The following is a 23,415-nucleotide window of genomic DNA, read 5'->3' as shown; positions in this document are numbered from 1 at the left end:
TAGTTGGAAATCAACCATTAGATTATAGTTGGATATGAACCATTAGATTATAGTTGGAAATCAACCATTAGATTATAGTTGGAAATAACCTATTAGATTATAGTTGGAAATCAACCATTAGATTAAAGTTGGAAATTAACCATTAGATTGAAGTTGTAAATCAATACTTAGATAATAGTTGGAAATCATCCATTAGATTAAAGTCAAAAATCAACCATTAGATTGGAAACCACAAATAATCAGAATGTCAAATTTATTAACATTAATATCTAATTCATACTTGCTCACAAACCGCTTCTAAGGTTACCGTCGTGAATCGGCCATTGCCGTCTGTATATGGAGTGCCACCTACAATTCTGCGTTCAGTCCTTTTTATGATAATTTTTTCTTATTTTGATCCATGTATTCCATTCCTGTTCTAACGGTTGAAAGTGTTTCTAGGGGTGGGTCTAGGTATCTCTTTTCTGATAGCATACAAGTTTTATCAGCGGAGAAAACTGGAGTCAATCAGTAGAGCGAACCAGGAAACCATTACAAATATTAGATCTGAAAGGTNAGGTAACCAGGAAACCATTACAAAAATTAGAACTGAAAGGTAACCTGGAAACTATTACAAATATTAGGACTGAAAAGTAACCAGGAATCTATTGAGATATTAAATGGAATACTTTTTTTGCAGGGATTGTTACTCACTGTGTTTTTTTGGTTTATAAGGTGTAAGAGCAAATTGTCATGGCAAAAAGGGTTTCTAATTTTTACAAAAAATGACCTAAATTATAACTAAAAAATGCATTTTACCGGTTATATTTTTAAGAAGTAAACAAAACATGGCTGACGTGTCAATAATAAAATTTCCGTCGAATGTTTGGTCAACCTTTCAAAAAAAAAAACGAAATATAATTTGAACATCGGAGGAGGGAGGTTGGAAATGGGTTGACCGTAAATGATACGAAGTTTGGGGATATGTTATGCGGGGGGGGGGGGGTTAGATATTGGATTGTTTTTAAAGTCACTAATCTGTAATCATTATTTAAATATTTTGTTTTATTTACATTATCTTAATTTACAAATATATTCCTCTGATATATTATTTTAATCCAGGGCAACTCGACAACCTCGGTCAGATATTCCTGATTCATTGACTTGTGTTGTTTGCCTTGGAGCTGAGAGAGAGGTTGTTAATTATTTTATTCATTCGTTTGCACATTCATCCTTTCATTCATTTATTCATTAATCTTCTTTATCATTCATCTTCTTCTTCATCCTTTTCATGAATCAGTTCGTTCATTTTTATTTATTCTTCCGCATATTTTATTTATAATTCCAGGTTATACTGCTGAACTGTGGACATGTTTGTGTGTGTGCGGACTGTGGAGAACATCTTGTTCGAGATCAACATAATTGTCCAGTTTGTAGAGCACAGATCCTTTCTATACTTCCAGCTTATGTATCCTGATCCTATCCATCCTTCCAGCTTATGTATCCTGATCCTATCCATCCTTTCAGCTTATGTATCCTGATCCTATCCATCCTTCCAGCTTATGTATCCTGATTCTATCCATCCTACCAGCTTATGTATCCTGACTATCCATCCTTCCAGCTTATGTATCCTGATCCTATCCATCCTTTCAGCTTATGTATCCTGATCCTATCCATCCTTCCAGCTTATGTATCCTGATTCTATCCATCCTACCAGCTTATGTATCCTGATCCTATCCATCCTTTCAGCTTATGTATCCAGATCCTATTCATCCTACCAGCTTATGTATCCTGATCCTATTCATCCTACCAGCTTATGTATCCTGATTCATCCTTCCAGAAAATTATCCAATATCCCTTTTTTACAACCTGAATGAGAACTCCTATTAATACTTACTATTATCTACCAAATTGCAGTCTTTATATTTACGTTGTGCAATGTACAATGTACATACATAATACATATAGTCTAATATTATTGATTTGTATTGCTTAATTGTTATCTTTAAACCAAATCAAAACGGCAGCTGTGATTGGGTTATAATTGTTAGATTCTATTCCAGAGTGAATTGAAAATAGAAATGGCTGGGATGGAAGGGTTAATGGGTGGGCGTGGTGAACCCAACTATAGGGTTAAGACCGACGCTCTCTACATAGATGGTAATTGAATTAAGTTAGTTTTATATAATCATATCTTATCCAATTAAACGTTTCAAACCTAATGTAATGCATTCTTTGATCAATAATTTGTTGAGAGATAAATTGATTTATGTTAAAAGAAATCACAGGCACTTGGCGCCCCTCTGTCAAATATCTTTTTATCTCGGATGTTTCTGCAGCAAACATTTAAAAGTTAATTTAAAATTCAGTACTGTCCTTTAAAAAAGTTGATAGAATATTGATTGATTGATGGGCTGATGATTATTTGGTTGGTTGGTTGGTTGATTGATTGATTTATTGATTGACCGATTGATTGATTGATTGATTAATTCAGGGGATCCCCGACGTCCTGCAGTAGGTGGTAAGCGGGGCAAGGTTGGATATCAGCAGGAAACAAGTTCAAATATCATTTATGTATCTCGAGCCCAACTCTAAACCTAATTATAAATTATGATCAGAATTCGTTCAGTGTCATTATTATCATTCAGAAATAATATAGTCAAAGTATCACGTTATGTGTTCTCTTGATTGCGAGGCTAAATATTTTTATTGAGTTTAAATTTTTGTCGAATATTAAAACTACGTTAGTGTTCTAGGACAAATATAACTAATGGCCATTTTTTTTAAATTTTAAATATTTTTTTATGCAAATAACATTTTATTTCTCCTATTTAAAGAAATATACAGTTTTCTCAAGACCATAATGAAATAATATTGGATTAATTGAAGAATAAACATTAAAAATGTTTGAATAATGAATAAGAATATTTGAATAAATTCCTTTAATAAGTTGTTTAAAACGACTACCGTCATATTCAGAAAGATCCGGAATTAACTTATTACTAATCAGACGACTTTACAATCTAATTTTACAAATATGATTAATGAAACAATAATATCAAGTCCTGCCAATTCCAAAATGTGGTCTGCCTTTATTGTGCGTGTAAAATTTCCAGAGATTTATATATGTAAAGATGTCTGATTATAACTGTCAATTGATTCCGGGTCTTTTATTGACTGTAGTTAGTTAAAAAAATAATTTTACATCACTGATGATTACAAGTCGTCTTCCTTTCAACTTTACTTAGAATAATACTGTGCATAATATTTATTTTTGTGTTATAAATGATTTTGAAAATTAAATCAGGAGGTTTCTGAGAACTCTTCAGGAGAATCGGACAGATATGCAGGTAGTCATGAAAAATGTTAATCGTTTTTGGAAAAAAATTCAATAAACCTTCCAGGAGTTTAAAACTGTATTATGTGAATGTTTTCTTTTATTAAACTGTGCAATATCCTAAATGAATAGAAACTGGAAAAGCGATCCAAAAGCGATCACTACAACCCATTCGTTTTTGCATTGTTTTTGGAACGTGTTTGGGTCGTTTTTGAAACGTGTTTGGGTCTTTTTTTTGGCATATATCTGCTTCTAGGGTCAAATTTTGGCATGCTTTGAAAGGCAAATGTTTACCGTAAAATTTAGACATTTAAATTTAAAATTTGAAACTCTTATATTATGCCAAATTTTGACCCTGAAAAACAAATATAGACCAAAAAACGGCCGAAAAACGACACAAGTGAAAGCACATCCCGGCCCTATATGGTGGTATAGAATACGAAAGATGAGGAAAAATAAATTGCTGTGCTAAGTTTCTTTTGCTGAGAATACTGGGTGAATCTTACCTTAGTCTATGTGTGCAATCAAGGGATTTATATAGAATTGTTNGAATCACGGGACTAATTAGATCTTATTTTCTAGGATTTGGAATTGGAATCACGGGACTAATTAGATCTTATTTTCTAGGATTTGGAATTGGAATCACGGGACTAATTAGATCTTATTTTCTAGGATTTGGCATTGGAATCACGGGACTAATTAGATCCTATTTTCTAGGATTTGGAATTGGAATCACGGGACTAATAAGATTCTTTTTTTCTAGGATTTGGAATTGGAATCACGGGACTAATTAGATCCTATTTTCTAGGATTTGGAATTGGAATCATGGGACTAATTAGATTCTTTTTTTTTCTAGGATTTGGAATTGGAATCACGGGGCTAATTGCTGAAAATCTTATTTGTCATCCGTTCATCATACTTAGACGTCAATGCCAGGTGAGAAAAACAAGGTTCCCGCGGATTTTTTGGGTTAGACACCAGATCTTCCGATAACAGTTCGATTACAATAGAACGAGCAGTACCAGTAAATTCTTCTGACTGCACTGGTTCAAATCATGCAACAACTGGACTGGTGTGAAATATACAGTTTAGTATATTTACTTTATGTTAGTAATTTGGAAGTAAGGCGTCCATACAAATCTGATTTGATTTGATTTGATTTGATTTGATTTGACTAAGAATCATTGTGTCAGAAGTGAACACATCAGATGTACATACTATGCATATTTTATTTGTAAAAAAAGATAAAGATGCCCAAATACATACGGTACGGTCCTGATTCTACAATCCCTTCTTTAAATATTATGTAAGATAGTCCTGATTTCTAGTACATGGGACCGAATTTAATGAATTTGAGCTACGTCGTTGAACTACCTGCTACTGCCGGTTCAATTTTGAATCCCCGATTAGAAAGGATTTGAATTGGGGATTTTGGAATTTAACTGGCTGAAGGAATCTATCCTATATACAAATCTTATATATATATATATATATATATAATCCTGCATCAAGTATATCACTACAGTGTGTCGAATGTCGATATATCACTACGAGAGACAGTGATATTGCGAATGAAACACATGTTCAGCGACCTCTCCAATTCATTATATTCGGCCTCTGGTACGAACTTATTTAACTTGCACATTGTATTGAGGTCACATAGATTAGAAGTACAATAGGTGGCAACAGAGAAATGGACCAATTATACATGACGTCACAAGTGTCAAATATAACAAGGAAAACTAAATTTTCTCACATTAGTTGACACGTTTTCCAAGATTAAATAAAAAAGTGTAAAACAGAAAATAAAGAACAGATAAAATTGCACTTATATTTTACTGTAAGATAAGCACTTTATTCTTAAATTATCACTATTATTAACAATTTTGACGGAAACAAAAACCGAGTTGACAATTATGACGTCAGAATACAGCTGTACTGAGAGTGTACAAATTCTACGTTTCCATCTATTGTACTAGAATCTATTGTATTGAGGTGAATGTGGATTCTGGAAGATATCACACAACTCCCTTCACCCTCCTCCCAGTTATTGTAAATCTAAACAGATGGCAGGGTACATCAGCACTCTTTAAAGGTAATTATTTTTATTGGTATATATCCTCCAATACTGCAGAGAATTATTTTAATCCATAAAAAAAATCGTTAAAGAAAAATGTATTTATTAAAACCATTTTACTATCACGTACTTTAGGTGGATATTAATAAAAGGCAGTGCTTAGGATCCGAAATCCGAATCCGTTGGATTCGCAAGATTTGGCTTCCTGGATCCGGATCCGCAAAAAAATGCGGATCCACGGATCCGGATCCATGGGTAAAAAATGAACCAAAAACTGCAAAAAAAAAAATTAATCCTAAACCCCAAATCTGAACATTTGAAAAAAAAACGAGATCATAAAAAATTTCCCCATTTCTGAATAGTTCATCAAGTTTTAAGATAAAAATTAGCGAAAAAAAAATAAAACGAAAAATTTGAAAATTATTTTTTGTTAAAAAAAATCAGTAAATCTTAAAGAAATGACCTGGATCCGGATCCGGATACGGATCCACATCAAAATTAAATGGATTCTAAGCACTGATAAAAAGGGTATTTTTTTTAAGGAAAGGCACAACTTTTCTCCCACCTTCGTTCACTGTCATTTTTCTACCCTTCCCCCTTTTTATGGTTTTATTCTCCAAATTAGGGGAAATTAATAGGGTTTAAGAAAAAATAAATAAATTTTTGAATGAAAAGTATCAAAAAGGGTGAGGAAAAAATCGAAAATCATGAAAATATCTATAATTTAAATATTCCTGTCAATTTGTCAGATTTTCGAATGATTTTAGGCGTTGGAAGTAGTCTGACTATAAAAGGATTAAATCTTGGTATAGAGGATTGTGTCAGGTTAGTTTATAACAGGATTATATTAAATAGTACAATAAGTGCTCACGACATTATGCACAAAATCATTGGAGTTTAATGTCCAACCGTTTTCTAGTGTACAATATAGATAACATTAAACAAGAAAAGAAAACTGCAATAATTTCACTACAAACTAAAGCAATTGAGTCTAATATAATCACCATTATTGAATATTTTGTCAAACATGGAAAATATAAATGTCACCAGTGACGTAAATACAGCTGCACTGAGCTGAAAACTTATAAATCGTGGATATCGAGATCAATGCATGATAATCGCAAGATTAATTTTTTCTTTAGTTTGTATCCTACAAAGTATATAAAATTCAACCAATGAAAGTGTCAATTGGAGAATCCGAACAACCAATCAGATATCAGAGAAATTTTTATGTTTTGCGCGCGCAATCAATGAGAAAACTCGCATTGGTCGCAATCCAGCAGGGATATCCAAAAGATGAAACTAAAAGTTTCCACAGTGGATATCTTTATTAAGCGATCTGGATTAAGTATATCCGATTCTTAAGTTTTCTGTTCTGAATGTATACATGTTCTTTAGTCCCATCTATCGTACTTGATAATCAATTTGGTAAAGGTAATGTTCTCCCNTTAAAATTAACAGTTAAACAAATAATAAAATCAGAAAATTAACAGTTAAACAAATAATAAAATCAGAAAATTAACAGTTAAACAACTAATAAGATCAGAAAATTAACAGTTAAACAAATATCTCATTTTTAATCTCCAGATTAATTATCCGATCAGGATTAAGGATATCCCATTCAAAAGTTTTCAGCTCAGGGCTTAAAGGCCGTCCATAAAGGGACTATGGACATGGTTTCAATTGACCATCCATTCACATCCTAAGAGTGTTATGCCAGGTTCAAAACGGTATCCTTTAAATTTTTATCTGATAGAGATATTCTTGTTTTTTTTCTATCGTAAAGTTTATCATTTTTGGTTTTGGATTAATTTAAATTTAAATATGGAGGAACACTTGAAATAACGTTAACAGTAAAATAAATTTGAGAAATTTAACGAATTTAATATTTGTAAAAAAAATTGCTTCTCTCTTCAGTTTTTATTATTAATATTTACTTTTTGTTATTTATTAGTAAGTTCACTCCTTGGCCTAAAGAGATAAACAAACACAGTTCTTTAAATATGATTGGACAACATTTACTACTCAAGGTGCAGTATTTACTTATACCTTACAATACAGAAAATAAATAAGTATAGAATGGAATTAAGTCGAAAAAAGTGTAAAACCACATTTTGTTGGACATTTGTCCTAACTAACCAGTTAGGCTCTGGAATATGTTTACAGACGAAAAAAATTCATGAAAATCCGTTCAGAGGGATAGTCTTATTTCCCTTCTATTCTAATCTCTGTTCTGTGCTCACAACACAGATAATAATAGTTAAGCAACATTCAAATAAAAAAGAAAATTTATGATTTAATCTTGAGTTGAGTGTAATTGATGAAATATGATTTTGTTATGATCCATTGTCCATTGAATTTTGAGCCTGTAACTTCCAGAAGGTGTCTTAACCCAGCCTACCCCTAAAATGTATATTAATCTCTCTTTTTCTTGTAACTTCTTGCAAGCGCGTAACTTCAGGCAACTGCCAACTTAGGTCAGGGTATGATTAATGGGAGTAAATTAATTTTGTAGATATCCATGTTAACGTTGCGTTCACTTATTTTGTTACTTTGTCAAACTCCTATTGTTCAACTTTATCCAGAGGCCGCGGCTCAAATATGGTTGGTTCCACTTAAAATCATATTCATTGTTTCAAATGTTTCAATTGAAACCTGTTTTTGGCGGATTTTAGACGCGGCTCAGATTCATTAAATTCGGAACTAGTGACTGTTTTGGTTTTTTAAAGTAAGGTTGCTGAGATTGGTAATACACATACAATCTCAGTTGAGAAAATTGAGTTTTCAGAAAATGTAAAAATTATTTTCATTATTACAAAGAAGGGGAGGGGAACAAACTATTTTGCATATATTTAAACAACAAACTAAGCCAAGTAAAAAAACTTACCATCTAAGTGAACTAAATAAAAAAGAATTACCTATCTAACCCATCAGTATTAAAAAATAACTTAATAGCTAATTATGTATCTATCTATCTAATGTGTGAGTACTGCCTCAATAACTAAACAGCTAACCTTGTATCATCTATCTAGTGTGTGAGTACTGCCATAATAACTCCATTCTACTCTGCTAGCTTGGTGGAGACAGTACAGTCAGATATTGCAAGCGAGAAACCAGGAATACTACAGTGTTCTTAAAGGGGGGGGGGGGTTAAAGTATCATTATTATCATTTATTATTATTTTCAGTGATTTTGGAATTGGAATTGGAATTGGAATCGGAATCGGAATCGGAATCGGAATCGGAATCGGAATGGGAATGGGAATCGGAATCGGAATTGGAATTGGAATTGGAATTGGAATTGGATAAAAAGGAAGTCAAGTCAATGCTAGGATTTTTTAAGATTTTTTAACACTTTGGTTATTAGGTGTGCTTGATGTTTTTAGAGAAGGAATAGTTCGTCTTATTAGTTGGTCTGACCCTAGGTTTGTATTAACTATCTTATTAGTTGGTCTGATTCTAGGTTTGTATTAACTATCTTATTAGTTGGTCTGATCCCAGGTTTGTATTAACTATCTTATTAGTTGGTCTGATCCTAGGTTTGTATTAACTATCTTATTAGCTTGTCTGATCCCAGGTTTGTATTAACTATCTTATTAGTTGGTCTGATCCCAGGTTTGTATTAACTATCTTATTAGTTGGTCTGATCCCAGGTTTGTATTAACTATCTTATTAGTTGGTCTGATCCCAGGTTTGTATTAACCATCTTATTAGTTGGTCTGATCCCAGGTTTGTATTAACTATCTTATTAGTTGGTCTAATCCCGGGTTTGTATTAACTATCTTGGGGTCATATTGGCTAAACAAAAATTTAAATCTATTTTTTATGTTCAATTTTTTTAATTCCACGGGCAACACCGTGCACATCATCTAGTACTTCATAAGACAATTAAAAATATTTAGACAATGGACACTCCCGTTACAGATATAAAAACTGATGTTTACATGATTTAAATTATGAATTGTTTAGATGTGGAAGAATGCTGCCCGTTTGGGTTCTTATTCCACCTCAGGTAGAAATGAAAAACTTGAAAATTTATTAGCCTTCTCTTGTGATTAACTAAGAAAATCCAAGAACTTTGATAAGATAAGGCTGAAAGAAAAAGAATAGAAAAGAAGAAAAAGCTGAAGTAAAAGAGAATTATGTAGTTAAGAGTAAGGAAAAATAAATAATACGAATGAAGGATTGAAAAAAAGGAGTAAAAGAAAATATGGAGAGAGAAAAGAGAAAATGAAAATTTAAATATTTGATTATAAAAATCACAAAATACACTAATCTTATTTTGTTTATTTCAAAGGTTATCCACAACGTACTGCACTACATAATCAAAACAATAATGGAACGGGTTTGGCTCCAGGTTATGAAGGCGTCACACAAGGAGTTTCAGCGGCTGAAGGTAATCTAATAAGTTTCACTTGTTCTAAAAATAAAGTTTAAGATAATCCGTTGAAATCTCCACACAAAAAAAAAAAATAGAAAAGTTATGATATATTGTTATATTGTTCTGGTTTCGCTTAGATACCATTTTTGGTAATAAAAAGCGATTCTTAAACTTGATATTTTTCACTATATATTCTCGACATTTTTCACATGATCATCGTAACTGTTCTTGAAAATGTTTAAGGTTTTAGACTCTTTAATATAGTCTGGCAAACTGTTCACAGAAAAAGAGTTTTTTCTCACGTTAGAATTGAATTGCTTTACATTTAAATTTAAACTACTATTGGATTGTCTTGTCAGTCTATTCGCTGTCTCGCATGTTCTGCTGAACCAAGAAGATTCATCAACATTATCATATCCATGTAGAATTTTCCAGGTCTGTATTAAATCACCACGAAGTCGTCCTGCCTCGAGAGGTCAAACCAACCTCAATCAATCTTTCCTCATATGTTTGACCTGCCAGACTTGACGTCATTCTTAGAGCTCTGCGTTGCACATTCTCCAGTAGATTAATATCTTCTTGTGTCCATGGGGACCATGCTTGCACTGCATACTCAAGGTGGGGTCGAACATACACCTTGTACAATTTGATCCAAGTGAACCTGTCCCTGTAATGGAATGATCTTGACATCTGTCACAGAACCTGGTTAGCCTTTCTAGCTGCAACTGCACATTGAGAAGAAGGTTTAAGAGAATCTGAGATAATAACTCCTATATCCTTCTCCTCCTTTGAAGACTCAAGAACAGTTCCTCCTGGAGCAAAACCTCCCATGGTATATGAATACTTGGGATTTTTTTTACCAAAATGAATCACTTTGCACCTACTGGCATTAAAAACCATTAACCATTCCTCAGACCATTTCAATAGAATATCTATAGCATTCTGCAATAGATCTCTATCATTTTCACAAATTTGCAAATTTGGACAGTATCGTAGTCAACTGATCAATTATTCTGTCCAATGGATTAATGAAAATAACGAAAAGGATCGGACCAATCACTGACCCCTGGGGTACTCCTGTAGTTACTGGTAGCCATTCTGACTTTTCTCCGTTCAACACAACTCTCTGTTGTCTCCCTTCGAGCCAGTTGTTAATCCATTTAACAGCTTCTCCTGCTACTCCATGAGCTTGGAGTACGGGAGATAACCTAGCGTGAGGCACTTTGTCAAATGCCTTTGCAAAGTCTAAATATATCACATCAACTGAATGTCCTTGATCAATGTATTCATAAACTTTTTCCAAATATTCAAGCAGATTGGTAAGACATGATTTTTTGGCCATAAAACCGTGTTGAGAATTAAAAATCAAATTGTTCTCTGTCAAATGTTCAACCAATGAGTCCTTAATAACTGATTCCATAATTTTACAAATAATACAAGTTAAAGAAATTGGTCTATAGTTACCAGGATTGAGCTTTGAACCTTTCTTAAAAATGGGTGTAACGTTTTCCATTCTTTGGGAACACTTCCCTCATTCATAGACTTTGTAAATAACAAACACAATGGATAACTGAAATGGATAGTTGACAAAATTTCATGGTTAACTATCCATTTTTAATTTTTTTTTGTTTATGTGTCTAGATATGTTTGTTATTACTTGGTGTCAATGAATTAATTGTAAAAATTCAATCTAAGTTATGTAATTATGTCGTAAACGGATTTATTTGAAATGAAAAATGAATAAGCTAAAAATTTCATTTCTATATCCATCCATCCACCTATGAGAGATATTTAAGGGAGCTGTGTCACGTGACCCTGATCAGAATTTACCTGGAATAACCCAATATCAGGTAATATCAATTATTTTTTTTTAGGAAATACTTTCATTCTCTAATGATGATCCATAGTTTTTTCATATTTTTATGATTCAACCAAAAATCTGTATATCATTCTTGTAATTTAACAACAACAAAAAAATATTTTTTTATAGGTTATATATCCCCCCCTTTATATACATTGTACACGGTTTAGACTGAAAAGAAGTGTTCAAACTACGTTTAGGCGGTTCATCTACTTCTCGTTATTCATTAAATTTTTATCCCTAGCAAACATATTTGTTTATTTAGAATCAAGCCGCAGGGTTGGCGGGTCAACTTGTCGCAGACGTTATTCTTTTCCCTTTAGGTAAAACATTAATACAATTGACCCTCAATTTATGGAGCAGTAAGTCGATTCACAACGGTACCCAATTTTAACTTTTATCTGATCAAGATGAACAACATGTTATTTGAATCCCTAAAATTGAAAATTGAGACTTCTATATATATATATCAGTCTGTTTGAATCCAATAAACGTTAAAAGAGCTGAACTCACCGGGCCAAAATTTTTGTGGCAACAATTATGATCCTAAGGAAGGTAGACCGTCAAAATTGCAAATGAACCAATTTAATCAGAAAAATCCGCGAAAGATTCAGTTAATGTTTACAATTACGAAGATAAAATGGCAACATGAAGAGCAATGTTTAAACGTCTTAATAAGTCTAGTGCTTATAAAAGTGACTTTTGCATTTTTGGTGTAGATACATGGAGAAAATTGATTGAATTTAACATTTTCAAGATTTCTCTCTCATTCTTACTATGATAAAGGTTTAAAGAGCACCATTGTGAATCGGACAAGCCATTCTTTTTAGATTGATTGTCACTTTTTTTAATTTGAAACTGATTTTTTAAATATTTTCAAAACTAAATGTATTCCGTCTTAGACACTATAATAATCTTATGAATAATGGAAACTTTAATTAAAGTTTGAAAAATGTGATCGAATTCTTTTTATTTCGTATTAATTTTTAAAAGATTTTTTTGCTTCAGGCAAATGATCTTTCTTTGATTGAAAATCAGTAGCAAACCGCATTTTAAATTGTCAATTAATTTTTTTATTTTGGCAGAATTTATCAATAGTTGATTTTTTTTAAATTTTGTAAAAAATTTAGTTTATGTTTTTATCAAGAGTTGATTAATTCTTCCAATAGAACGTTTAAACTGCTCTAATCAATGTTTTTTTTTTATCTTTTGAATAAAAATCAATAATTGATGTTTTGATTGATTTAGAAACTGTTCTGCACCGATTACACCTGCAGGGAACTAGGAGTATTATTGATAACCTAGATTCAGGTTAAATAAATTTTTTTACTAAAAATATCGTTGTCAAATATTAATTAGATCAGGGACCTTAAATCTTTAAATTGGTGATTCAGGATTTGAACCAGTGGTAGTCATGGTTCAGCCACCTAGCTCCAATTCACTAAATTCGGTCCCAGCGGAATTTATTTTATACCCCCTCTTTGAAATAATTTAAAAGAGAATGTTCAATGGTTAATGTTTAATGATGCATCCTCTGTTTAATTACGCATCTCTGTTTAATGACGCATCTTCTGTTTAATAACGCATCCTCTGTTAAAAGACGCATCCTCTGTTAAAAGACGCATCCTCTGTTTAATAATGCATCCTCTGTTTAATGATGCATCTTCTTTTTAATGACGCATCCTCTGTTTAAAGACGCATCCTCTGTTTAATGACTCATCCTCTGTTTAATGACGCATCTTCTTTTCAATAACGCATCCTCTGTTTAAAGACGTATCCTCTGTTTAATTACTCATCCTCTGTTTAATGACGCATCTTCTTTTCAATAACGCATCCTCTGTTTAAAGACGCTTCCTCTGTTTAATGACTCATCCTCTGTTTAATAAAGCATTCTATGTTTAATGACGCATCCTCTGTTTAAATACGCATCTTCTGTTTAATGACATATCCTCTGTTTAATTTCGCATCCTCTATTAAATGACGCATCGTCTGTTTTAATACGCATCCTCTGTTTAATGATGCAACCTCTGTTTAATGACGCATCCTTTGTTTAAATACGCATCCTCTGTTTAATGATGCATCCTCTGTTTAATGACGCATCCTCTGTTTAATGATGCATCCTCTGTTTAATGACGCATCATCTGTTTAATGACGCATCCTATGTTTAATGACGCATTCTCTGTTTAATAACGTATCCTCTGTTTAATGACACATCCTCTGTTTAATGATGCATCCTATGTTTAATGGCGCATCCTATGTTTTATGATGCATCCTCTGTTTAATGCCCAAAGATAATATATATATAGATATGCAGGCAGGTATAAATTTTGAGGTCTTGATCAGCACCATCTCTGTCGTACGCATGGCATTTTATCCTCTGGATTGTTGCTAATTTATCACCTTGTTTATGCGTGATAACACTAAATGCGTACTTTAGTATCAACAATGTATACTGCATATTGTACTTAATGAAACAAATTAATCAATGCAAATAAAACTGAGGTAGGAATTTGACTAGACAAAGTTTAAATGTGCAAGTTGTACTGAATGGCATACTTAAATTATCGCAATTTAAATAAAAATTATGACTAAAAAGTACATCGAATCTAGGACAAAGTCCTAATAGCGGACAGGATCCGGTCGAACAATATATCCCATTCAACACCACTATGGTCGGTTGCTCCTGGCTCTTCATGGCTCATCACACACTAAACCCCAAAAACTATAAAAAAAACTCTATTACTTTCCTAAAATGAGCATCCTAGGTTTGGTGCGCTCAAAACTTCAATTGATTGGTATATAAAAAAGAAATGAGCCAGCCCCAGTCCATTATCCCCTTTGATAGCCTTAGTTTAATTTTTTGAAATAATTCAAATTTGCCATGAAATTACCCAAATAAGTAAACAGTCCCTTTAAACCTCTGTTTTTTAAACTTTCCAAATTCATAGAAAATTCTGCAAACAAATGCAGGAAGGAACTGTTAATCTTTTCTTTGTTATTATGCAATAAAGTTAGCCCAATTCTGGCTGGGGGGGGGGGTTTAGGTTACCACCCTCCCCCTGACATTTTTGGAGACTATAAAAGTATTGGCCTGAGGCTCTTCAAACTTTTTGAGTTTTCTAACTAACACATGCCCATCACTTTTGGCTCAAAGTGGGGATTTTATACCTACTGCCTGAGTCTTCAGGCATATTGCCTGAATGCCTTATCTTACCTTTACCCGACTAAATCTTTATTTAGACCTACCTCCGGTCATTGGATTTGACTTCTTACAACTCTTTGGAAAGCCTTTAACAACTGAGAGCCGATTTCACAACTTTTGCGAAGAAATTCTGCAAATATTTTTGCATATTTAAATTTGCCGAGGCAATGGCTTTTAAAAACTTAATTCAGGATTAAAATATAAAAAAAAATCCACTACACTGCAAAATTTCTGTATTTTATGTTCATTGGACTGTTAAAAATCAAAATTTGAGCCTGAAAGCCATCTACATTTTTAGAAAAAGGTGTCTTCAAAGTTCACCTTGTCTAAAACATTTAAATCTTTTTCTCTCTGACTGCATAACATATTCAAAACGCGTACTGTATGTTTGTGTTACCTTGAAATTTAATTTTATTGGTCAAACAGGTCCAGATAGCAACACTTGAACTATATAGGATGCAATACTCTGTACTGTATGTTTATTTAACACAAATGCGTATTTCCTACAGATGGCAGCAAGGGGAGAAAGGAATATAGAAAGTAATCAATTTGCTATAGATGTCTCTCCTTGCACTTTATCTCAGAGGGACAAAAATTAGTTGTCTGCTACAAGCAATTTAAGAAGGAGGTTTCTACCTGCCTGCATATCTGTATATATATTATCTTTGTTAATGCCACATCCTTTGTTTAATGACACATCCTCTGTTTAATGACGCATCCTATGTTTAATGACGCATCCTATGTTTTATGATGCATCCTCTGTTTAATGCCACATTCTCTAGTTGAAATCACGTTGACCGGACTTAAAATGTTTCTTCCCATAATAAAAATTGCTATTAAATTAATTAAGAATTTTAGGAAAGGAAGTTATCCCTATCCTGACCCGGTATGAAGGTGTTGGGGACTGTTTCTCCACTATTCTACGGGAGGAGGGTGTACGGGGACTATTCAAAGGGTTCGGGGCTCTCATCCTCCAATACTCAGTTCATTTTCTCATCATCAAGTTTAGCAGTAAAATCATCAGTCAGATTGTTCAGGTTCAAGATTATTATTTTATTTATTTAATATTCTTTTTACTTACAATTATTCATTTAACCGTGTTTTCACCATGATTTCCCCATCAGGGAGAGAGACATATTTTTTGTTGACAAAATTAGTCTTGGGAACCCTTGGTGACATTCTCCTAACTTCCCTGTAATGCAGTGCTTAAGCTCCGGATCCAACCCGCAAGATTAATATTAACCAAATAGCATAAAAATAAGTAAAAAAAGGAGAATAATAATTTCACAATTTTAAGTCCGAATCTAATGAATGCCAAGTCTCAAATTTCAGCTGAGGCTCAAATTTAAAAAAAAAAAGAAATAAGTTTGTTATTAAATATTTGCTTAAATGCTCTAAAAGCTGGCTTTTGAACAGCTGACTTCATAGTTCAATCGGATATTAGTCCAATCGATATAGCATTGTATCTGTAATTATTATCAAACGTATCTTTATAGCATGTAGTAGGAAATGTGATATCCAACAAGAGCAGATTAAAAAGAAAATTAAAAGTTTCCACAGTGAATATTCAGATTAAGCGATCAGAATTAAGGGTTTCCCATTCTAAAGTCCTTGTATACATATTTGTAGGTGTTTCCGACCTCAACTCTTGGATTGACAGAGGCCAAACCACCTCTTAGGGATCATGAATTGGCATCTCTCCCAAAGGATTCTGGATTACGGGATCTGTCTTCCCCTGGATTACGGGATCTATCTACCCCTGGATTACGGGATCTATCTACCCCTGGATTACGGGATCTATCTACCCCTGGATTACGGGATCTATCTACCCCTGGATTAAGGGATCTATCTACCCCTGGATTAAGGGATCTATCTACCCCTTTATCTCGAGGTATCCCAGGTTTACCAAGTCTACGAGAAGATATTCCGGATCAAGAGGTTTACAGTTCCAGGACTAGCCTTGCAGGTTAAAATATTATTGTTATTATCATTATTATCATTATTATTATTATTTTTATCATTAATCACTAACTGGAAAACCTATTAATACGTATGACATTCATATATATCCGTATTTTTAAGTTTGGTATACGTAAAAATACGTATCTTTCATATATATGACATAGGCATTTTCGTAACCATTTCCTTGGTAAAATATGTATTTTTATAACCGTAAAAATACGTAAATGACAAACTTAAAAATGCGTATGCAAAAAAAAAACAATGATTCAGGAATTTTTAGGTTTTTCCTGTACGTCTGAAAAAAAATCCTAAAATATCTTAATTTTTGGAATTTTTAGGTTTTACCTATACGTAAAAATGCGTATTTTTAAGGCATATTCACTATTCAGGTCTAAAACCAAAATGTTAAGAATCATAAAAATACGTAAAATAAAAGTTTAAATTACTGAGTAGTATAAAATTTACGAAAATATACGTACTTATAGGGTTGCATCAATATTTTAAACTCTAAAAGTATACAATTTTTTAAGTAAAGAAAAATCCGAAAAAATACGTTAAAAGACGTTAAATAAAAACCTAAAACTTTGGAAAATTACTTAGTATGAAATTTTAGGAAAAATATGTATTTTTAGGTTTGCATCAAGCTTTAAACTCTTAAAAAATACAATTTTTAAGTAAAGAAAAAACCGAAAAAATACGTAAAAAATACCTGAAATAAAACTTTAAAATTTTGGAAAATTATTTGGTATTAAATTTTTGAAAATATATGTATGTACCTTTAGGTTTGCATCAAACTTTAAACTAGAAAAAAGTACAATTTTTTAATTAAAAAAAAACGAAAACAATACGTTAAAATACGTAAAATAAAAATCTAAAAACTTCGAAAAAATGCTTGGTATGAAATTAACTCGCTAAAATTACAATTTTTTAAGTAAAGGAAAATTACACGGTAAAAATTTTACGCAATTATATGTAAAAATACGTTTCTGGAAAATCTAAGCACTTTTAAAAGATAAATACGTAAATATAGTTTTTTAATCAAAAAGTTGAGCATACGAACTTTTACGTTAAAATACCTTAAAATACTTATACCTCTATAGGGGCTTCAGTATTTTTAGGTTTTCGGGTTAGTAAGGTTATTATAATTATTATAATTATCAGTATCAGTATCATCTTAAATACCTTTAAATTTTGTTGAAACGTAAAAGAAACACGACTTTAAGTGTAGGTCTGATATTTTTAAGATTTTTTATTTAAGTTCACTTATCAACTAATTTGGCTAATTTGATTTAAAAGAATTCTGGTTTAGATTACTCGGGTTCCAGCTCTCCCAGACGTAACATTGATAGTTTAGATTACACAGGTGTATACCCCCCCCCCACCTGTACACTGGACACAATACACCTTACTTAATTGTTTTACTTAAAGTCTTGAATCAAGCGCCCCACTGATAAGGGACCTTGAACATGGACATTGTAGATACTTAGAGAGAAGACATACTGGACGCTAGATATACTGGACACTAGACATACTGGACACTAGATATACTGGACACTAGACATACTGGACACTAGACATACTGGATACTAGACATACTGGACACTAGACATACTGGATACTAGACATACTGGACACTAGACATACTAGACATACTGGACACTAGAAATACTGGATACTAGACATACTGGACACTAGACATACTGGACACTTGTCACACAGGATACTAGACATACTGGACACTAGACATACTGGACACTTGTCACACAGGATACTAGACATACTGGACACTAGACATACTGGACACTAGACATATTGGACATTAGACATACTGGACACTGAACATACTAGACGCTAGATATACGGGTGATCAGACATACTGTATACCAGACATATGGACAATAGACATACTAGACCCTAGAAATACTGGACACTAGACATTAAACATACAAGACAAACTTGACATACTGGATACTAGACATACTAAACACTAGACATACTGGACATACTGTATACTAGGCAAACTGGACACTAGACATACTAGACACTAGGTACCAAGAAATACTTGAAATTCTGGACACTAGACATACTGGACACTTGTCATCAGGATACGAGACATACTGTACACTAGACATACTGAACACTAGACATACTGGGCACTAGACATACTGGACACTTGTCATACAGGATACTAGACATCTGGACATTAGACATACTGAACACTAGACATACTGGACACTAGACATACTGGATACTAGATATACTGGACATTAAAAAACTGGACACTTGACACTAGAAACATGAGATATTTACATTTTTGTTTTCAGGAACTTCCCGAAAGAGTTGGCGATCAATGGAAAATCTTTAATTTAGTCATAAATATTATTTTAATTAGTCTTGTTTTGCTTTTTGTTCTATTAAACTTTAAAATCAACTATGAATTTTTTATAAAATATGCTAAGCAAAATGTTTATAGAAAAATTCTATTTATATTACCTAAAATTTAGACTTGTAAAATTCATATCTAGTACAGCCTTATGCTTAATGGTGTTAAACACTTTTTATCTAGCTTTCTGAAACAATTCTGAATTTTCTTAAAACCTGAATTCTAAATTTTCTGTAATATTTCAATCCATTAATAGCTTATACATTTCAGAATAAGAATGTAGATATTATCAAATAATTATTGGTTTCAAACCTGGAATCCAGAGGTATTAAATATTAATAAAATGATAATCTTACGAGAAGAAAAAGTAAAAATGGAAATTCTATAACTAGATGAAATAATCTGTATTATATCCTATCTGTTCGGTTCCATAGTAGTAAAGCTATCGTGTAAGAATTCCTATTATTACACGGTTCAGGAGGAACAATTTTAATATTGCTCGCTTCCTAGCGTTTAAGAATGCTTATTCTTGCACTGTAGGTGTAGAATTTTCATTCTTTAACGCTCAGACCGCGTAAGAATGGAAATTATTACATGGTCAGAGCGTGAAAGAATGTATATTCTTACACGCTCCAAGCATTAAAGAATGGAAATTCTTACACTAGTTGAAGAATATTCATTCTTACACGCTCCTTATATTGATCTTTTCAGTATAGATCAATATTGATATTAACTTAATCATTTTGTACTGACATCATGCACAGGGCAAACTCACCTTTTTCTTTTACATTAACACATGAAAACTTACCTTTTTTAACTTGAAAACAACATGCTCACTTACCTTTTTCTTTAATATTAAAACATGCAAACTTACCTTTTTTACTTTATTAAAACATGCTCGCTTACCTTTTCATGCTCACTTACCTTTTTCGTTTTTTGAAGTATTGATATACCTTAATTCAGAAATATCAATTTGAATCTCAACCCTAGTCCTGACAGAAGAGTGGAAATAAACATTTTCTGACCTTTCCCAAAAATATGGACGATGCTTTTAGCCTTACATTAGACACTTTCATCAAACTGCCGAGTCTCAAAGCATACTGCCCGACTGCCTACTTTATTAATTTGTTTAGTTCATCTTCATTTTAAACCAAGTTTGGTGAGATTTTGCAAATCTCTGCATACTTATAATAGTATGGTCAGAGATTTTTAGTCTGAGTCACCATATCTCACATAGTTCGAGATGATGAAGTGAAACCACAATCAAAACCAAAAAAAAATATAAAAACTTATCAGTGAAATATTAGTTTCACAACTTTTAATGGAGTCTTAGCACTTCATAGCAATGAAAACGAACCAGTAAATCTTGCTTCATGAATAAAAGACAAAGATCTTCATCAGTTCATGTCGAACTGATTCTTACTAGATAACCTGCTTTTATCTCCTTTTTTTTGAAGATTTAGGATCTAATATTCAGAAAATGATTTCTTTTATAAATGAAGACACGATTTTGTTCAGTAGATAAAGACAACCCACTACTATACCTTCTCCCCATCTAAAAAAAACTCAGGGCACATTAAACATGCTGTATCTAAATGTAGTATCAACTTGAAAAAACGAGCAAAATCATTAGAAATTGGTTAACAAACAAACTAAACTAAATAAACAATCACACCACATGCATTACTTTCAAATTAAGCACCAATTTTTTCTTTTAAAATGTTTTTTTTTTAACATATTAACATTAGAAAAATAAAAAAACAGTGTTAGTCAGAACAAGAGCATAAAACTTATTTGCAACCTTTCATAATGTGAACTGTTCCAACTTGAAATAGTCGGATTTCACCAGAATTATTTTTTAATATAATTTCTTGGGTATGTGCCCATGGAACCTCATAAATATGATATAATATTAATCTTATGAGGATAAAAATGTAATAATGGAATTCTTAAACTCGATGAAATAATCTTGAGGCATTATTTCATCTCGTTTCAGAATTTCCATTATTACATTTTTTTCCTCATAAGATTATCATATTCTTTAACGAAGGCCGCAGGGCTGAGTTAAAGAATGCTTCAAGATTATATCATCGAGTTTACGAATTCCACTATTACATTTTTATCATCATAAAAAGTTATATCATATTTGTGAGGTTCAATGAACACATTCCCAAGAATTTAAAATAAAAAAAAATTGGTGAAATTGTAAAAGTTAACATTATGAATGGTTGCAAGTAAGCTTTTATATTTCACTTATGCTCTTGTCCTGACTATGTCTGTTTTATTTTTTTATTTTTCTAATGTTACAATGCAAAATGTAAAAACCCTTTTTAAAAGTACAAATTTATTTATCATTTAAATATAATGCATGTGCTGTGATAGTTTCCATTTTAATTTGTTTGTTCACCAATTTCTAATGCATTTTTTTTCAAGTTGAAAGATTTTGCATTTTGAATGTGCTCTGAATTTTTAGGATAGGAGCAGGAAGAGAATAATAGTGATTTGTCTTTATCTACTGAACAAAATTGTAAACTCATTTACGGAAGAAAATTGTTTGCTGGATATTAGATATTAGACATGTAAATGCCAAAAGTGCAGTATTGTAGAGATTCATTTGATACCAATGAAACATTTGTACGGTGTACAATTTTTAAATAAACAACTAGAAAATAATATTTTTTAAGAAATACAAAATGTTAATTTTAGAATGTGTGAACTGTGTTAATTGCCTCTCTCCACTACTGCTGCAATTATGTGAAGACGAAATCCGCAGAAATGTATTCCTGTGCTGATTGCGAGTTTTCCAGTAAAACTTTGACGGATTACATGGAACATGCTGGTGATCATACTGATGATCGGGAATATACTTCTGTCGGCGATAAGATGGTGGACTTCCATCAGAAGATTTTGCAAAATCAGTTTAGTTGTGAGCTGTGTATATTCAAAACAGCAAGTACAAAGAGTATGCGCCGGCATAAATTAAACGTGCATCAAGGCTGCAAATATTCTTGTGATGCGTGTGATTTTCAGGCGTCGGATAGAAGTAGTTTAAACAGACACAAGAAGAATATTCATGAAGGTAAATAGATTTTATAATGGATTGAATTTTATTATCTAAATATATACTTTGCTTGTCTGTTTGTTTGTATCCAATAAACGTCAAAACGGCTGAACCGATCGGGCTCCAATTTTGCACGGGACCTCACATGACCCCAGGGAAGGGTTATGGATGATCAAAATTTCAAAAATTAGCCTCCAACAAATTTCAATTGTCATTAAATTTTGAAAATCTACGAAAATTTCTTTAAAAATCCACGAACTTTTTTTTATTGTTTTACAAAGTATGCAATAAGAAGATCTTCGAAAGCCTAGGTTTATATAATTCTATTCTTTAGGTATCCGTCATCCGTGTAATGTTTGCTCCTATTCAGCCTCGGATAAGAGTACATTAAACAGACACATCATGAACATTCATCAGAAGATCAAATACTCCTGTAACCAATGTAATCATACTGTCTCCGACATGAGCTCTCTGAGAAGACATGTTAAGTCAAAACATCTCGGAATAACGTATTCTTGTGAGTTGTGTGACTTTATTTGTTCTGATCAGAGTACTCTAAGAAAACACAAAAATAGGAAACATGCGTTGAAGAGTGAGACATATGCATGTAATCTTTGTGAATATACTGCTTCCCAATCTTGTGATTTATCAAGACACATGAAGAGGTGCCATCTAGGAACAACATTTTCTTGTAGTCTCTGTGAATATTTCTCCGCCCGGCAGAGCGATGTAAAAAGGCATGAGAAGAGTGTTCATCTGGGCGTGAAATATGCGTGTGATATTTGCGAGTATTCTGCTTCGGACAGAAGTACATTGACAAGACACAAGAAGAGTATTCACGACGGTGTAAGATATTCTTGTGTGGAGTGCAACTATTCCTCTTCCGATCAAAGTGCTTTAAGGTAAGAATAATGTCAGGTTATATGTTTTATGTTTGTACATTGTATGTATTGTGAACTAGTTCAATTGTTCTAAAATGTCTCCACGAGGAGACATTCCAACCACGTGGAGAACTGTTTTTAATTAATCCCGTCTAGAATTGGGCAATTTCATGTTTAGCTCCACTAAATAAATCTTGGAAAAAATGAACAAAAAATGTTTATTTGGAGTAAAACCGTAAAATGTGGGGAAATCCTGAATAGTTCAAGTGAACAACATTTAGAAGAAATGGAC

General features: G+C 32.5%; 3 protein-coding genes across 3 annotated transcripts in view; all 3 read left to right on the top strand.

Annotated features, from left to right (window-relative positions):
• LOC111702613 (uncharacterized) overlaps nucleotides 1-1,575 on the top strand; it is a gene marked incomplete in the record, with an annotated part of 53,870 nt that extends 52,295 nt beyond the window's left edge. Inside the window, 3 exon segments of the mRNA XM_023474367.1 lie at nucleotides 442-553; nucleotides 1,102-1,174; nucleotides 1,328-1,575. Coding sequence (XP_023330135.1) covers nucleotides 442-553; nucleotides 1,102-1,174; nucleotides 1,328-1,456 — 314 coding nt within the window.
• A 15-nt stretch (nucleotides 1,576-1,590) lies between these two features.
• Nucleotides 1,591-19,229, top strand: LOC111702614 (solute carrier family 25 member 46). The gene is made up of 18 exons (XM_023474368.1): nucleotides 1,591-2,139; nucleotides 2,474-2,529; nucleotides 3,287-3,329; nucleotides 4,173-4,252; nucleotides 5,312-5,411; nucleotides 6,161-6,218; nucleotides 7,348-7,423; nucleotides 8,426-8,510; nucleotides 8,760-8,817; nucleotides 9,362-9,404; nucleotides 9,690-9,788; nucleotides 11,570-11,623; nucleotides 11,900-11,957; nucleotides 12,883-12,945; nucleotides 15,695-15,873; nucleotides 16,466-16,802; nucleotides 18,108-18,161; nucleotides 19,123-19,229. Exons 1-18 carry the CDS (start codon nucleotides 2,061-2,063, stop codon nucleotides 19,161-19,163), a joined length of 1,563 nt encoding a protein of 520 aa, XP_023330136.1. The 5' UTR covers nucleotides 1,591-2,060; the 3' UTR covers nucleotides 19,164-19,229.
• A 103-nt stretch (nucleotides 19,230-19,332) lies between these two features.
• On the top strand, nucleotides 19,333-23,144 carry LOC111702615 (zinc finger protein 271; the record flags this gene model as incomplete). Its single annotated transcript, XM_023474369.1, is given in 3 exon segments — nucleotides 19,333-19,506; nucleotides 21,888-22,260; nucleotides 22,577-23,144. Coding segments are annotated over 2 exon segments (872 nt in total), but the record flags the coding sequence as incomplete, so codon positions are not given.
• Nucleotides 23,145-23,415: the final 271 nt, after the last annotated feature.

This window comes from Eurytemora carolleeae, unplaced genomic scaffold (assembly GCF_000591075.1).
Source record: "Eurytemora carolleeae unplaced genomic scaffold, Eaff_2.0 scaffold500, whole genome shotgun sequence".
Taxonomy (NCBI): domain Eukaryota; kingdom Metazoa; phylum Arthropoda; class Copepoda; order Calanoida; family Temoridae; genus Eurytemora; species Eurytemora carolleeae.
The sequence above is the reverse complement of the archived record's forward strand: the minus strand, read 5'-3'. Positions and strand labels throughout refer to the sequence as shown.

Coding starts and splice junctions, on each gene's coding strand:
- LOC111702614 (XM_023474368.1), top strand. CDS start 2,061: ATGGCTGGGATGGAAGGGTTAATGGGTGGGCGTGGTGAACCCAACTAT. Junction 2,140..2,473: donor CGACGCTCTCTACATAGATG/GTAATTGAATTA, acceptor TGATTAATTCAG/GGGATCCCCGACGTCCTGCA. Junction 8,818..9,361: donor ATTAGTTGGTCTGACCCTAG/GTTTGTATTAAC, acceptor TGAATTGTTTAG/ATGTGGAAGAATGCTGCCCG.